General features: G+C 55.6%; 2 protein-coding genes and 1 long non-coding RNA gene across 8 annotated transcripts in view; 1 reads left to right on the forward strand and 2 right to left on the reverse strand.

Annotated features, from left to right (window-relative positions):
* Positions 1-3,248, reverse strand: part of LOC105001615 — a 3,876-nt gene extending 628 nt beyond the window's left edge. Inside the window, exon 1 of the long non-coding RNA XR_826888.1 lies at positions 3,197-3,248. This is a non-coding gene — a long non-coding RNA (uncharacterized LOC105001615). The remainder of the gene's footprint in view (positions 1-3,196) is intronic.
* PDE1B (phosphodiesterase 1B, calmodulin-dependent) overlaps positions 1-9,199 on the forward strand; it is a 26,813-nt gene extending 17,614 nt beyond the window's left edge. For 4 of the 5 annotated variants that reach the window (XM_010857991.1, XM_010857989.1, XM_010857990.1 and 1 more), the window contains 13 exons: positions 5-126; positions 307-373; positions 704-820; positions 3,125-3,265; positions 3,680-3,780; positions 3,863-3,988; positions 4,105-4,206; positions 5,256-5,376; positions 5,679-5,760; positions 6,055-6,163; positions 6,544-6,674; positions 7,368-7,486; positions 7,917-9,194. In XM_010857991.1, the coding sequence (XP_010856293.1) occupies positions 5-126; positions 307-373; positions 704-820; positions 3,125-3,265; positions 3,680-3,780; positions 3,863-3,988; positions 4,105-4,206; positions 5,256-5,376; positions 5,679-5,760; positions 6,055-6,163; positions 6,544-6,674; positions 7,368-7,471 (1,323 nt within the window). In that variant the 3' untranslated portion in view covers positions 7,472-7,486; positions 7,917-9,194. Of the gene's footprint in view, positions 1-4; positions 127-306; positions 374-703; positions 821-3,124; positions 3,266-3,679; positions 3,781-3,862; positions 3,989-4,104; positions 4,207-5,255; positions 5,377-5,678; positions 5,761-6,054; positions 6,164-6,543; positions 6,675-7,367; positions 7,487-7,916 lie in introns of all 5 variants that reach the window. The other variant, XM_010857986.1, reaches the window with a different exon arrangement.
* Positions 9,200-10,031: 832 nt separating this feature from the next.
* PPP1R1A (protein phosphatase 1, regulatory (inhibitor) subunit 1A) overlaps positions 10,032-16,539 on the reverse strand; it is an 8,125-nt gene continuing 1,617 nt past the window's right edge. Inside the window, exons 2-7 of one of the 2 annotated variants that reach the window (XM_010857992.1) lie at positions 14,153-14,213; positions 13,128-13,165; positions 12,720-12,783; positions 11,960-12,115; positions 10,951-11,057; positions 10,032-10,170 (exon numbers count right to left, since the gene is read on the reverse strand). In XM_010857992.1, the coding sequence (XP_010856294.1) occupies positions 10,981-11,057; positions 11,960-12,115; positions 12,720-12,783; positions 13,128-13,165; positions 14,153-14,213 (396 nt within the window). In that variant the 3' untranslated portion in view covers positions 10,032-10,170; positions 10,951-10,980. The remainder of the gene's footprint in view (positions 10,171-10,950; positions 11,058-11,959; positions 12,116-12,719; positions 12,784-13,127; positions 13,166-14,152; positions 14,214-16,539) is intronic. The other variant, XM_010857993.1, reaches the window with a different exon arrangement.

The following is a 16,539-nucleotide window of genomic DNA, read 5'->3' on the forward strand; positions in this document are numbered from 1 at the left end:
AGAGGTGCGGGACTGGCTGGCCTCCACCTTCACCCAGCAGACCAGGGCCAAAGGCCGCCGAGCGGAAGAGAAGCCCAAGTTCCGGAGCATCGTGCACGCGGTGCAGGCTGGCATCTTTGTGGAGCGGTGAGGCTCCCCACGTCCTGCCTCCCTCGGCCCCTGGCGGTGGCCCTCTTTCCCAGGGGTGTCTTCCAGGACTCCACTGTATCACCAGCCCATGTGCCCCTGGCCCAACCGCCCAGCCCCGCCTGATCAGACCCCATGATCAGACCTCACTCAGGGGCTCCTTTCCTTCTTCTCCCTCAGGATGTTCCGGAGAACGTACACCTCTGTGGGCCCCACCTACTCCACTGCCGTCCTCAACTGTCTCAAGGTGATCCCGGGGAGAAGGTTAGGGGTGGGGGATGCAATAGTCCTCAGGACTTTCAGACTCCTCTGGGGTGATTTTTACTTCCTTTTTTAATTGTCATTTCCTTGGTTCTTAAAACAACTTTGACCCACTTAAGAGGCAAAGTCCTGACTTCTTGTCTCTCCCATACTGAATGATATCCAGGAAGAAAGAGGCCTGTTTACTACTTATTTTCCTGCTTCCCATGTGTCTGTAATCATTGGGAAGTCCTCCTTGAAGTCTAACTGCAGCCCTTGCTGCTGCTGGGATGTCCGTCTTGGGAGTCTCCCTGCTTAGTTCCTTGTTTCTCCATAGAACGTGGACCTTTGGTGCTTTGATGTCTTTTCCTTGAACCGGGCAGCAGATGACCACGCCCTGAGGACCATCGTTTTTGAGCTGCTGACTCGGCACAACCTCATCAGCCGCTTTAAGGTCGGGCAGCCTCCTCCCTCTGCCTCTGGGCAGGGTTCCCCACTCCCACCACCCTGCTCCCACAGGCACATTCTACGGGCTCTCTGGCTCGGTCTCATTGTCGGGGAAGTCACCCTGTGCCCACCGCAGTCTGGCCTTTCCTCCGCTTGCTGCAGTCCCAGCCTCTGGCTTCATGTACTGCTTTCCAGGGGAAGGTTCTAGCCTGTGGCTGTCCAGCCCAGGGTTCTTTCCTCTTCTCCTTTGCTCTGTCCCCTAACTTGTCCTCTCCAGCCTGGCTGCAATTCAGCCCCCTGTTTCAGCCCTTCTGCCCGTGGACACTGGAGGCCTGGGGTCCAGAGGCTGTCAGCTGGTGCTCTGCAGGACTAATGTCTCTCCATTTGTTTTTTTTTTTTTTTTTTGGTGGTGGTGGTGGGGGGGCCTCTCCTCCCCTCCCCCTCCGGCTCTGTCCAAGGAATTTTATGGAAAGGATCAGCTCTTGGCAAGGCTAGGTAGGGCTGGAGAATTGCTCTTCAGCTTGGCTGGCCAGGAAGAATATGGGATTAAAATCTTCTTCAGATCCTGTGCCAGGAGAGAGCGTCTTTGGGGAACAGGGGCTGGAAAAAAAATCACTTCCTTGTGGAGAAACCACAGTTGGAGGATGAGGGGGATATTAGGTCTGCACTTGGGTGGAGTGACAGTAGACGTTAGATCGGAGAAGAAAGCGTGTGTTCTGAGGGGGATGCATGGTGTGTGCTCAGTTGCTCAGTCGCTCAGTTGTGTCTGACTTTGCCACCCCATGGACTGTAGCCCACCATGCTCCTCCATCCATGGAAATTTTCAGGTAAGAATACTGGTGACATGGGTTGCCATGTCCCATGGAGGGGCTTGAGGGGTGGTCAAAGGAGTCCAGTAGGAAGGCCCTCCCAGAGGGCTCTGGAAAGTCCTCTGCCACCCTCTGCCTCCACCTCACTATAACAGAGTATTGGTGTGTGAGAGCCTTTCCTTGACCCTTGACTCCTCCTTTTACAACAACTCTCAAGAGAGTTCCCAGAAGTTTGGTAAGATGCTCTGAGATTCTCTTCAGGCCTCCCTAAGGCCTGTTCTTCTGCCATTTCATTTTCTTCTTTGCAATCCTGCCCTCTCCAGGACAGAGAATAGCAGGGTCTTCTTTTTCCTAAGATTTTTCTCAGCTCACATTTCTCCAAACTGGCTCTCAGACTTCCTCCAGACACCAAGGAAGGATGGTTCTGGGGGACCCCAAGAGTCACTACCTCAGGTTGGGTTTTGCCCACCCCCAAATTGCCTTGCCTTAAGGTAATTAGAGAGAGGGGTCTTCATGCTCTAGAGTCCTTGCCCAGTAGAGACCCCAGTTGGAGCAGCTCTTTTAAGCTCCACATTCCCTTTCTGGGCACCCGGCCCCTCTCCTGCCCCTCCCCTTCCCTTCCCTTCCTCCAGGGACTCCATGGCAACGCAAAAGCAAGGGCAGTTGTCATGGAAACAGTCCTTTAAAATTCCCTGAATTTGGGGCACAGCCCTCCAGGGGTGGGGGCGGGGGATGTTAGGGTCTGACTGACTAGGGCACCTCCTCTGTGTCTCGCCACCGCTGCTCATCTCTACAGAGGGTTCCCCAAGCCCTGAACCCTGCTCTCCTCGCAGCCTCAGAGATCCAGGGGCAGGTGCAGACACCAGCCTTGCCCTCTGGGGGCCTTGGGCCTTTGAAGGAGGTGAACATGCCCCAGGGCATATGCAGAGACCTGGAGAGCATTGAGCCGATAGAGCTCTGGCTCCTGGTGCTTGTGTGTGTGTGTGTGTGTGTGTGTGTGTGTTTAGTGGACAGAGGGTGGGGGAAGGCTTCTCAGAGGTAGGGGTGATCTACCTTGGCTAGAGGGTCCTCTCCAGGTCTTCTTATTCTTTCCCCTGCTTCTGAGCCCCTCTCCATGGTATTGGTTTGGGGATGGGGTGGGGTGATTGGAAGGAAATTTTCTTTCCTCTTCTTAAAAATCTCCAGGGAAATAATAATAATTATAGCTACTCTTGGGAGAGCACTTGCTAAGTACCTTGTACTGTACTTATGTCATTAAATTCAAGGTAGGTGGTAGTATCTTCACCCTTCCATTAAGCATCAGAGGCACAGGGAGGCGCGTGGCTTGCCCAAGGTCACGCAGCCAGTGGGTGTGGAGCCAGGATGCGAGCCCGGTTCACTGCAGGGCCAGTGCTCCCCTAGCCCTGCCGTCTCTTCATGAAAGGGCCTCACTGACCTCTGTCCTCGGTGGCCTGCCATTTGCACATCCTCCACAAATCTCAGTTGCCCCTCTCCCACTGCAGATTCCCACTGTGTTTTTGATGACTTTCCTGGATGCCTTGGAGACAGGCTACGGAAAGTACAAGAACCCTTACCACAACCAGATCCACGCAGCTGACGTCACCCAGACGGTCCACTGCTTCTTGCTCCGCACAGGGATGGTGGTAGGTGCCCTGGAGGTCACTCTTCTGGGATTCAGGGTCTTATGGCTGCAGACTCGGCGAGTCCAGCCTACAGTTGATACACTCATTTCGTTTTTCTCTCTTCGGGTCCTCTTCTTTGGCATCCCAAAGTCTTTACAGAGTTGGATTGGACTTATTCACTCTAGAGAATTCCTGGGTGGACCGTAACTTCCTGGGCAGCGCTGGGGCTGTGTGGCCAGATGCAGAGGGAATATTGTTAGTAGGGATGGAAGAGGGTCTTTGGCAGTTCTGGGAGCTGAGAAACCTGACTGCATTTAGCCCAAGAGCTGGACGTGAAGAATGGAAGGGCTGGGATGAGCGGTCCAGCCTGTGTGTGGAGGTCTTTGGGTAGTCGACAGGGCGTCAGCCCCCTCTGATTGTCTGTCTTTCTCCCAGCACTGCCTGTCGGAGATTGAGGTCCTGGCCATCATCTTTGCTGCAGCCATCCACGACTACGAGCACACTGGCACTACCAACAGCTTCCACATCCAGACCAAGTGAGGGGTGGGGATGCGGCAGGCGAGGGCGGGGGGCGGTGGCGGGACAGGGGGCTGGATGTGGTGACCTTGTGCTTTGCAGATCGGAATGTGCCATCCTGTACAACGACCGCTCAGTGCTGGAGAATCACCACATCAGCTCGGTTTTCCGAATGATGCAGGACGACGAGATGAACATCTTCATCAACCTCACCAAGGATGAGTTTGTGTGAGCAGAAGCCAGGCGTGGGCATCCCTGGAGACCCCACACCCCAGCCCCCTCTTCCTGCTTCCTAGGCTTCCTGTCTAGCAGTGCTGATCACTCCTCGGGTTCTGTCCCTTCAGAGAGCTGCGGGCTCTGGTCATTGAGATGGTGTTGGCCACAGACATGTCCTGCCATTTCCAGCAAGTGAAGTCCATGAAGACAGCCTTGCAGCAGCTGGAGAGGTGACATCTGGTGGGGCGTGGCTGGGGAGAGGCCAGAGTGAGGGCTATGTGAATTGGAGGGCATCCACAGGGCAATGGGTGTGCCAAGTCCTTACCAGGATGTAGAAACTCTCCTGGCTCCAGGTATCTGAGGGTATCTGGTGTGTGTGATGGATGCGCATCTGGCTTTGGGTGTGTGGACAACTCAGGCACCTGGACTACTGCAGAGCGTTTGAGGTGGGGGTCTGAGACTGGTGTCCTCAGGGAAGCTTCAGGACAGGTATACTCTGGAATGTCATGGAAAATCATTCAGCCCTCTGGACTCGTTTCCCTATGTGTGAGAAGTGAAAATGATATGCCCCCCTCCACAATAGCTCACTGCCAGCCCCCACTCTAACAGGGCTACTGGGAGAGTTGTGTGAGGTTAAAAAAAAAAAACAACACAGAACAAATGTCCTAATTACATCTAATGTTGCTTAAAAGTGGATGGGGAAAAAAAAAAGTGGGTGGGAGTATATAAATGTAAGAGAGAACAGACTGTGTTTGTGTGTGTCCTGAAGGTGTGTGTTAATGTACGGTGTCTGTGTGTGGGAGAGTGGGCAGGGTCGGAGCGTGTCATTGTTGGCGAATCATAATAATAATTATTATAATAATAATTATAGGTAATGTCTACCGAGCACTTATTAGGTGCCAGACACTATTCTAAATACCTATATGTTGTATGTCATTTAGTTCTCAGAACAACTCTCTGTGGCAGATCCTGTTTTGATTTCTGCTTAGGACTGGGGAAAATGAAATATGGAAATTTTAAGTAACTTGCTGTACATCACACAGTCAGTGTGTGAAACATACAGTGGGGATTTGATTCCGGGCCCTTTGATTCTGAGAGCTTGGGCTGTTTCCTATACATATGTAAGTGTGTGTGTGCACGCGTGTGTGTATGTGTATCTTGTCTCAGAGGGTATTTGACGTTAGATCTGAGAGACAGAGTGTGATGGGAAGTTAGGAATGGTCCAGGCTTCCTTTTCCTAAACGATCAGTCTCCCTTCCCTTGCCACCTGCCCCGACAGGATTGACAAGTCCAAGGCCCTCTCTCTGCTGCTTCATGCTGCTGACATCAGCCACCCCACCAAGCAGTGGTCGGTTCACAGCCGCTGGACCAAGGCCCTCATGGAGGAATTCTTCCGCCAGGTAGGGGGCATCTTTGTCTGCCCTTGCCCACGGGGCCTTCTCTCCTCCGTGTTTTCCAAGTTCCCTGTTCCTCCTCCAGCTCCTTGTTTAGCTGTCTGCAGCTGCCAACCTGATCCCAGACCCATGGGATATAATGTCATCTCCGAAAAGCTTAACAGTCATTGCTGGCAGTGGCATTTGCATGCTGCTCATTTCCAGGTCAAAGGCACAGAGCTCCCTCTTCTCCCCCGGCAGCCCCTCTACCCGCAGCTGCACCCCAACCGGGTAGACTGAAATAAGTCCCCACCCTGTCTGCTCCCCAGGGTGACAAGGAGGCCGAGCTGGGCCTGCCCTTTTCTCCGCTCTGTGACCGCACTTCCACCCTCGTGGCGCAGTCCCAGATTGGTGAGTGTCCCTTCCTGCAGGGAGGAGAGGGTTGGGAAAGGTCAAGGATGCTGGCTGGGCTGGGTCGGGATGGCTCCCAGTCCCCATTCCCGTCAAGGCGAGCCGCTATGCTGGAGCGTGGAGGGCTGGGGTGGAGTTCTCTGGGGTCACACAGATATCATCACAAAGGTTGCCCCCACTGGGAACTCTTGAGCCCCAGGTGACTGTTCCGTGCAGCTGGGGGCACCGGCGTGCCGGCCGAGTCCTCTGTGCAGCTCCCCAGGTCAGCTTCTCCCTGCATTATCTGTACTGCAGGTTTCATCGACTTCATTGTGGAGCCCACGTTCTCTGTGCTCACCGATGTGGCTGAGAAGAGTGTCCAGCCCACCGGGGACGACGACTCGAAGTCTAAAAACCAGCCCAGGTGAGTGAGGGTGGCTGGGGTGGCCAGAGGGCCCACAGAGAGAACCGACTGGTGGGGGAGGTGAGAAACAGCGACTCCTCTGTTGTGGGTCACACGTGGGGGCGAAAGGATGGGCGCAGAGGGTGTGGCCTGCACCCGCGCCCCCTCCACCATATTTTAATTTCTCCTATTAGCTGTCTTTATTGCCTTTCTGGCTAATGCTGTTTTCATTTTCCTTCTAGCGGAAGGGAAGGTATGGAGAGGGGTGGGGACTGGGGGGTACTCAGCAGAGGGAAAAGAGAAGGATGAGGCTTCCATCTCCTCTACTCTTGAGGGCTGGGAAGACCATCCTGGGGTGGGCGGGGTCTCACCTCCACAATGTGGGTGGGTCCTGCTTATAGCTTCCAGTGGCGCCAGCCTTCTCTGGATGTAGAAGTGGGAGACCCCAACCCTGACGTGGTCAGCTTCCGCTCCACCTGGACCAAATACATTCAGGAGAACAAGCAGAAATGGAAGGAACGGGCGGCGAGCGGTGGGTCCACTGGGAGGATAAGGCCTTGCTGGGAGGGCGGCTGATGGAGCAACTGTGCTGTGCTTAGTCGCTCAGTCCATCGACCCCATGGACTGTAGCCCGGCAGGCTCCTCTGTCCATGAGGATTCTCCAGGCAGGAGTACTGGAGTGGGTTGCTATGCCCTCCTTCAGGGGATCTTCCCAACCCAGGGATCGAACCCAGGTCTCCCGCGTTGCAGGTGGATTCTTTACCACCTGAGCCACCCACCAGGGAAGCCTGAGCAGCAGTGGGTCCATTTTCCCGAAGCGCCTTGAGCAGCCCTTTGTCCGACGCCTTCCCCAAGTTGGGAAAAGGAATCAGGCACAGGCTGACCCACCTGGAATGTTCTAGAATGGGGGCTGGAGAGTAGATAGGGACAGCAGTATTCCACCGCCCAAGGGGCCCTGTGCACACGGGCGGTCTGTTGGTACTGCCCTGAGGCTGTGGTAACCTGGTGGCCCTGGCTGAGGCATCTCTTCCTTAACGTGGGGCTGAGGGCTGTGCATTTTAGCAAGGCTGGGGAGCCTCTCCCCAGGTGGGCACAGGTTGAATGTAGCTCAGCTTGAAGGAAGGGGGGGTGTGTGAGAATCGCTTCCTTCTTTCCACATATTCCTTGGGTTTGGGGAAAACATACTGCTCCGTCTGGTCCCAGCTTCCTTCCCGCTCTCCTGCAGGCATCACCAACCAGATGTCCATTGATGAACTGTCCCCTTGTGAGGAAGAGGCCCCAGCCTCCCCTGCCGAAGACGAGCACAACCAGAACGGGAATCTGGACTAGCGGGGCCTGGCCCAGGTGAGCCTATGGCAGTGGGCGGGCAGGAGGGCGAGGCGGGCGTCCCACAGGCCTCTCGGAAGGGGCATCTCTGGGCTTCAGCAGAGGTGAGGTTCTCCCTCTCTCCTTCCAGGCGGTAACCTGGAGGAAGTGAACACAGAGGCCCGAGCTGGGACCTAGGTGGGGTGCAGGGGGTGTCCTGCTTCTTGGTCCAGGCCCTCCAGGAAGAGAGGGGGCAGCTCCCCAGTTCGGGGTGGGGCTGAGCAGCTCTGAGTGAGGGTCAGGAGAGGCACAGCCAGGCCCCAGGCTCTGGAGCTCAGCGGGGCGTGACTTCATTCCAGCACCCCCCGTGCCCTCGTGCAGGGCGCTGAGTGGGGGCAGGCCTGAAGAAGGTAAGGCAGGCTGGAGATGAAGGCAGAGATCAGAGCACTGAGGTCTTCTGTTCCCTTAGGTCCTCACTGAGTCCTGAGTGTTCGATGTCATCAGCACCATCCATCGGGACTGGCTCCCCCATCTGCTCCGAGAGAGCATGGACGTCAAGGAACAGAAAACCCACCCGAAGGACGAATGCTAGAGATTGTGGGGTTGGGGGAAGGGCCCCTCCCCACCTGACACCCACTGGGGTGCACTTTACTCTACTGGTGGCAAGACTGGGGAACTTCGGGCTCCCAATGGTCACTGTGTCCATCCCCCTGCCTCTGGACTCTCCCCATGGCCAGATGACTGGTTGGAGGGGAGCTTCCTGGAGGTTTCCCAGGGCTTGGGGGGAGGGTCAGAGATGCCAGCCCCCTGGGCCCTCCCCCATCCTTTTTGCCTCCAAGTTTCTAAGCAATACATTTTGGGGGTTTCCTCAGCCCCCACCCCAGATCTTAGCTGGCAGGTCTGGGTCCCCCTTTTCCTCCCCTGGGAGGGGCTGGAACAGGATAGGAAGCTGGGGGTTTTCAGAGCTCTGCACAGGGCGGGGTGTGGGCTCCTTCAGGGCATGGCACCTTTCTAGGGCCTGGGAATGGGGGCATCCTCTGTACCCCAGACCTGCACTGCTTCACCCCCACCCCCGCCCAGACTCTGCAGTCTCCCCTCTCCCCCATTCTGGAATGGCGAATGGGGGAGGAGGAGCCAGAGCCACCAGGGGCTGAGGGGGGGCGGTCCTCAAGGACTTGGGACGGGTCTCAGCCCTGGGGCTTGTCACCTGTCCTGAACCTGTCGCCTCCTTCCCCTCCCCTGGGGCCGGGAGGCTCCCATCCGACCAATGTCTGTAAAGTGCTTTGAGGTCTCCCCAGCAGAGCACCTTCAGGATGCGTCCTAGAGCACAGGCAGGAGAGCTGGGATGGGTCAAGGGCACATGGGGAGGGTGACAGAGAGGGTCCCTCCCCTCCCAGCCCTGGCCCAGGAGGCCCCTTCCTCGGACAAGTGGGGAGTGGCGGGTGGAAGGCAGCCGGCAGCCCAGCCAGGCCCCCGCCCCTTCCTCTCCTCAGGCTCCTCTGGCCCCGCTCTGTCCCAGAAAGGCCCAAGTCCAGTGACTGCCCTCCTCCTTCCTTGTAAATACCAGACATGCATTTGTACAGTGGGCCCTGTGCGTGTGAAGTATCCACGGTCTTTCAGACCTGCCACCTGCCACTCGTCCCTCCTACCCCACCCAGAGAGGGGTAGAGACGCATGTGACTGACCCCTGTCCTCGGTCTCTCGGAGCCCTGCTATAGCCAGAGATCAATAAAGAAGGGAGACCAGGCCTGGCTGCGTGTGTTGTTTGCCGGGTGAAAGTGCACTGGGCGTCTTCACGTGCAAAGTCTCTTCAAGCTGACAGAACCCTGGTGCTTGTGTGCCCTGTTATATACGGAGGCCAGAGAGGTGAGGTTCTGCCTGAGGGTGCACAGCAGGGCTGGCAGAAGGGGACCTTTCTCTTCTGAAGTGCTTTTTATTCTCTCCAGCATACTACTTCTTCTAAAGAGGGGTGAATCTTGTCTTCCCTCCGCTGCCTGGAAAAGTCAGAAGCGGTGGGCAGGAGAGGCCTGGCTGTGGCGTCTGAGAAAGGTTATTCACCTCTGCTCAGCTTCTGTCGTTTACCCTGGCCCCCCAGTGTCAAGGACAAGGGGAGAGGTGACCTTTCCAGTTCCCAGCAAGGGCCTCTTCGTGAATGGCCCCCGTGGCCTCAATCTAGCTTGGCTAACAGGTTGGAATCTGGGTGGTGGTCTCCTCCCAGCTGCAGAGAGAACACATCCTGAAGCTTGGGAGTCACCAAGTCTCAGAGGGCAGGCAAGGAGGCATCGAAGCTACACACCCTCTCTTTCCCAAGGGCCAAGGGCCAGGGTGCAGTTCCTGGCTTTGTCCAGCAGAGGGCGCCCATAGCACCATCACAGCTGGCCGGGCCTTAGGGTTCCAAGGCCTCTCTTCTCCCAGCAAGTAAGGGTAGGGCTGGAGAAAAACACCTCCCTTCTCAAGGCTCCTGCCCAGCTTCCCTTTTTTCCTCCTTCCTGGAGGCAGTTGGGCAGAAGGGAGGGGGCTGCAGAAAAGGCAGGACAAGAGGGGAGGGAGAAAAGATTCTTCAAGTTGGGAAAGAAGGAAAATGTCAAGGACTTAACACCAAATTTATCACTTTTTAAAAACAAGAGATTTTTCCCCCAAAGTGAGGAAATAAGAAACAAAATCCAGTGTCCATGCATTCTCAACTGTGGTCTTGATTCCAAGACGCCTCCTCACTCTCAGACCTGTTGCGAGGGAAGCGGGTAGAAAGATAAAGTGAGTGAGAGGCCTGAGGTCCTACGGTCCCTTGCCCTGCTGGTGTGCCCAGCCATCCCGCTAGTCAGGCATCTAAGTGTGACGTCCCATACCAGCCCCTGGCCCCTCGTCCCGTCTACACAGGGGAGGGGAGACTGTCAGCGTTCATGAGGTCATTTCATCCATGTCTCCACTCCAGGCAAGACCACTTGGAACGGTCTTGGAGCGGTCATCCAGCCTGGACAGATGAGGCTCTCCCTTTGGGTTCCAAATGCCCTTTATCAGAAAACCCATGGTCTACTTCCACCATCCATTCCAGGAGCCAGAAGTCCTCAGAGTCTAACCTCAGTGGCCCCTACGGCAGCTGACTTCCATTTCTCTTTATCCATCATGTGTACGTGCTCAGCCGTGTCTGACTCTTTGCGACCCCACGGACGGTGGCCCACCAGGCTCTTCTGTCTATGAGATTTCCCAGGCAAGAATCCTGGAGTGGGTTGCCATTTCCTCCTCCAGGGGATCTTCTGGACCCATTGATCTAACCTGCGTCTCTTGCCTCTCCTAAGCATTGGCAGGCAGAGTTTTTACCACTGAGCCACCTGGGAAGCACATTTGTCCATCAGGGGAGATGCAAATCCTCTGGCCATAGGGGACAGCTTTTCAGAGGCGGGAGTCGGTCCTTTGTTCCCTTTCCCTGACTCTAGATCTCAGCCCTCGCCCTCCTCACATAGCCTGCTCCCCTGTAGACTGGGCACACAGCCTGGGGGTCTTACCACGTTGGCTCCCTGGGAATCCAGTGGTGGTCATTGGATTGAGGGTCCCTCTGTGCTGGGTTTCTCACCACCCCTCTCCTGAGCGTTAGGGATGGACTCTGCAGGCTCTGAGAAGGGAGAGCAGGTGGCAGCAGGGAGAGCTAGAGTTCACCAGGGCTTGGAGAGAGGGAGCTGCTTCTGCTTACCCCGTCCCATACTCCAACAACCCTTGAGAAGAGCCCAAGACCAGCTGAGGGCAAGGGGGCAAGACCCACAAAGTTTTCTCTGGTCATAATGACTACTTAGGTTCGCTATTTTTTTGAAGTCTGCAATCAGAAAAAAAAAAAACAACCCTCTAAAAAAAGCTTAAAAATTTGGGTATGGTCTCAATGTGTGGCTAAACCTGACCTGAACAGACAGGAGGCTTTTGATAGCTTATGTATCCCACTTAGTGTGCCCATTCATTTCCCTGCAGAAATATTCATGTGTTTGACTATAGGGGGACTTTGCTGGGAGTATGATGGAACACACAGTATATATTCCATTGTCACCTTGGTAAAGCTGGAAAAATTCTGACTTCTGGCCCACATCTGGGATAAGGATCCATGGACATGCAGCTTCCATTTCTTGCATGCTTTGTGTGTGTTCGCTGCCGAGCTAAGGACCAGTCTCATTTAATTTTCACAAACAACCCAATGCAATAGGCGCCATCATTATCACTTAGCTGACTGAGGTTAAGTAAGTAGCTCAAAGCCTCGGGGCTGGTGTAGTGGCAGAGCCAGAATTCCAGCCCAGGAAGCTGCTTCCATTCTAGCAGGCACCCCTCTGCCACCCACCACATATCAGGGAGCTAGGAAGTCCAAGTGGGAGGGGATGGTGTCATTCAGTAAGAAAGGTGAAGAGATGCAAACACATGCTGGTTAGGCAAAGGATCCATATTCTCAAGACAGTTTCTGGCTACTGCTAGGCCCCTCCCCACAGCCAATAATGCTGGCCTCCCAGGGCTGGTCTCTCCCCAGTCTGAACGTACTGTGTGTTTTCCCAGAGGTGCCCGGCCGTGACTCCACTGCTGTGTCTGTGATCCCGGGTGGGCAGGACTCCTGGGTCCCCGTGCTCTCAGCGGCTCCTTCAGGCTCCTCTCCCGGCTCCTGTTGCCCCAGGTGATGTTCAACCATCATCTGGAGCTCTGGGGGCGAAGAGAAAGGGGGAGAGCATTGGACGAGACTGCCCTGTTTCCTCTGTGGACCCTCAGCTTCGACAGCTCCACTAGAGGGCCAGTGCACACTGCCTGTGTGGTTTGACTTTCCTGTTCAAGGAAGGACATTCATTGGCCAATAAGGAAGGACTAAAGCTAGACAATAAAATGTACTTTCTTCAAAGCTGAGAGAGGGGAAGGGGAGAGCCTTTAAGAACAAAAGATCCTCCTGACTTGCTGGGATACCTAGTCTCCCTGTGGGCAGGAGAAAAGACTCCATTTAGATTCAAGAAAAATTTGAATACCTTCTCTGCTGTGCACTGTGCTGAGTGACTTCACATACTTTACTTAACGGCCAAAGTGAGGTAGTATTCAGGGGCCCTGGAGGTTAAGCGGGTTCTCCCAGGCTCCCCAGCTAGTCGGTGGCAGAGCTGGAATGCAGCACTTCCCCCCCGCCCTGCCTCCCCCGTCCCCCAGGCTCCAGCAACTCTCCTTTCGCAAAGGCAGGTTTAATGATTTCCCAAGGATCCTTCCAAAGGGATGTCGTCCTGGCTACTGCTCAGCATCAGGTGTGGCGGCGAAGGGTTTTCCGAACCTTTCATTGTGGGTGTGGTCCTCGTCGCCTTCTTCCGTTGCCGTGGAGACATGGACAAAGTGGGCTGTGAAGGGCGCAGGGCACAGGTGGGCGCCCACCCTTTTCGCCCTCCCCTCTGCCTTGCCATGCTTGTAGATGGAGACTGGGGAGGCGTGGGCTTCAGAAAGTGGGGGGAAGGAAACTCTTGCTTCCCCAGCCCCTACCCTGCCCATGATGGTGAGCAAGAAGACTGTGTTGGGGGAATGCAGGGGACTGAGTGTGCACCTCCACTCAAGAAGAACATGTGAAGGGCACAAGCAGCGGGGAGACAAAAGGTCCTGCAGGTGGGGGGGGCAGTGGCTGGAGACATAATCCTCTAATAAGTCTGGGGGTTCTCTGCACTGGGCTGAGCGGGAGGGGCCAGCTCACCTTGAGAAGTGGGTTGGGGATCCGGTCTTCATCTACCTCTGAGGGAAGGAGGGAGAGGAGAAAGTGATGGGATGGGAGATCCAGAGGGGCCCTGGGCAGTCTGACTTCTCAAGGGGAGGAGCCCCTGCAATCACCTCCCTTGTGATTGGTCTCTCACATCTGCCCCTAGGAAGCTGGTCCTGATGGGCTGCCCTGGCCTCCTCCCTCCAGCCCCATCCTGCTCTGCCGGTTGGCTTTATCTCCTGCTTCTAGTCTGGTCCTTGTCTCTGTAGTTAGCCTGCATCTACATCCTTGCCTCAAACCTGGAGGTTCCTGAAGGCAGGCTTTGTGGTCCTTCTGCTCTTTTCCTCCTGAAATATCCATCTCTGCCTCCTTCCAACCGTTCTCCCTACCCTGGATCGAGAATTGGACCGAGCAGAGGAGAGAACGGCAAACTTGTCCTGTACAGGACAATCCTTTTAAGTAGTTGGAGGGAAGTTGGAGGCTCAGGCATCCAGATTGCCAGTTGGGCTTCTGAGCGTCACTGTCTCTCTTCCACTCTCCCGCCAGCGCCCCTGACATTCTCTGAGACCTTGCTGTCTCTCCAGACCTGGATGGGGACACTGGTGACCAGAATGCCAGCTGCTCCCTAAGCTGTTTCTAACCTTCCCGTCCCCTCTGGGGGCTGTGAAAATAGCTGATGGAGGCAGTCCCTCCCCCTCACAGCTGTCACCGCCTCTGGGGATGGGGGCAGCGGCCTCTTGGTTGCTGGAGAAACCTGGAAGGCTGTTGCCGCAGCAACCAGCACTCCACTGACCACCCCAACTGCTGGGGGGCTTAGGAACCAAGTAGTCTCCTGCTCAGTCTTTCCAAAGCAAAGGACACCCTCCTGCTAATCCAGCTGCTACTTTCGTGCCTCCGGGACCGACCAGATCTCTGGCTCCTCAGACCTGCCCTGCTATCTATCTAGCACCCACCTTCTCTCACTGGCACCAAGCTGTCTTCAGCAGCCCCCACTCCCTTTAGTGACCCATCCTGGGGTTTACCTGGGGATGACTGGTCACTGGTCAGCACAAGGGTGGCAGGGGTGGGGCGGCGCCTCCGGATCTGAGGGAAGAGGTCAAGTACATGTGGAAGCGTCATGGCCCCACGCACACTCAGCAACATAATCCACACCACCCACTTAGCACGCCACATTACACTGAACCCTCGGTCCCTGGGGGGCATTCTTGGGCCCTCCCTCTGCCCCGGGGACCCAGAAGACCTCCCCCACTCTTTGCTGCTCCGCAGCCCCCTTTCTGTCTCTGCATCTCCCCAGGTCCTGGCCCAGCTCTCCATCTCAGCATCTATATCTGCGCTAATGCCTTGATCTCCGGCCCATTGTCCTTCCGTCCATCCTGGATCAACGGTCAGAAATAACCCGAGAGGGAAGAAAGCATTGCCCTCAGTGTCCCAGCCCACTCCCCAAAAGGACACGAACCTGTTGTGGGCCAGCACCAGCGGACAGCACCTCTCCAGCCCCACCCAGCCTGGGAGGGCAGCACAGAGAAGGCAGGTCTGATCTGAATGCGCCTTCTTCTGGCCTGTGCCCCTCCCTCCCTCATTTCCTCTCTATCTTTGGACACACTGCCTTTCTGATTTGTCAGGAAATAACGGTCTGGAGAAATCCTTGTCATGGTAAATATCATATGAGGAGGAGCCTGAGGCAGGACCATGGCCAGGGACTAAAGCTAAGCTGAAAAATCTTATCCTGGGCTCCCAGGTCCCAGTCTAAGAAATTAACAGATAAGAGCTGATTGACTGCTAGGCCTCTGAGCCCTTCTTCCCCCGCCTCTGTTCTTCGGTCTTGTTGCCAATAAAGTTGATTGTTGAAGAAGCCAGTCCAAGGACTTGGGGCGTGTAGTTTTTCCCCTTTCTCTGGAGGTTTGGAACCTTGGGGTTGGAGTCCCTGCAACTCCCTCCAGGGCAGAGGAGGGGAGGGAAGACTAATGGGACTAGGAAAGAGGCTAAAATTATCCAGGGCTGAGAGGAGGAGGCTGAGGACACTGAATGATCACATCCCTATCTCTCTCTGTCCATTATTTAGAATCATTACCGGAGTCGGGTAAAGGGGTGGGGGTGGGAGTGGAAAGACGCCTGCCCTTTTCTTTGCCCAGAAAGTGGGTATCAGCCAAAGCAGGGGGCAGGGTTAGTCTATTGAGGGGCTCCCCAAAGAAGAAATGGGTGTGTAGAATAGGGGTAGGTTGGGGTAGGCACTGTTTTCTCAGGAGAAGCTAGCAGTGTCTGTTTGGGGTGACATTTTAAGGTCCCTGCAATACCAGTTCTGTGCGTGTGTGATCGTGCACACATACGTGCATGTGCTACACAGACATTATTTGTGAGTCCACCTCTGGCTATTCCTGGTGCAAACGTGCTGGGGGCCCTCAGGTGGGTAAGTGTGCTTCCTGCATGTGGAGTGGGGCCATTCTCCTAGGAGAGAACTCATCCCGCCCTGGGGGAGGGGTGCTGAGGCAGGGAGAGGGTGTGGTGGGTGGGGACGAGCGGGAGTTGGGAGCCTGAGAAGGACACTGCAAGTATGACGGGAAGGGCCTTGGGAGGGCAGGAGGACTCTGACCTTGGACAGGTCCCTTCCATAACCAGATCCCTTGCCTTGGACAAGATTTCTAAGCGCTCAGAGTCCTTGAGAATTTTGATGTCCTACAGGAGGAGGGAAGTTAGACTCCTGGAAGTACTCCCAGGTCCCTGAACTACTAGGAAACGAGTGTCGGTCTCTTTCATTTTCCTTGCCCCTATCACAAATTCTAGCTCTCAAGGACGCTTGGTGCCTTTGCCTCTGATTTATTTCCAAACCAGTTACGCCAAGGACCTGGTAGCTGTGGGCACCCCTCCATGCCCTGCCACTCTGTGCTCCATAACTCAGAGTTTCCAACCCTGCCACCCTCTCAGGTCGATCTGGCTTAGGTGCTCCTGCCAAGCCTGGAGTTTTTTGCCTACACATTTGGGTAACGGCAAGAGGGGCTGAAGTTGGACTGCAGGTAGAATTTCAGGTGGAGCAGACACAGATTTCTGAAGAGGAGAGAAAAGCAGGCTGAAGTCCCAGCCTCTTTTTCTCTCTGGCTCTATAGCATGGCCTCCTCCCCTCCCCTGCCCCCCAGACCTCTAGGCCAGCTGGCCTACCCCTTCCTCCTCTCAACACACACCTCCACCTGCCTCCTCTAACACCAAACAGAGGCAGGTGTCAGGCGTGGGCACTTGCTGCGTCAGTGGCAGGCATTTCTGCTTGGAACCTCACCCCTAAGCCCCTGGCTCACTCACACTCTTGGGCCCCTTTCCCTGGATCTGAGGTTATTTTAGCCAGTCTCCTGCCTCCTGGCATAACAGCCTTTTTCCTGACCCCAAAGGAATGCTCCCCATGCTCCTGGCTGTCCACACT

This window comes from Bison bison, unplaced genomic scaffold (assembly GCF_000754665.1).
Source record: "Bison bison bison isolate TAMUID 2011002044 unplaced genomic scaffold, Bison_UMD1.0 scf7180017864383, whole genome shotgun sequence".
Taxonomy (NCBI): Eukaryota; Metazoa; Chordata; class Mammalia; order Artiodactyla; family Bovidae; genus Bison; species Bison bison.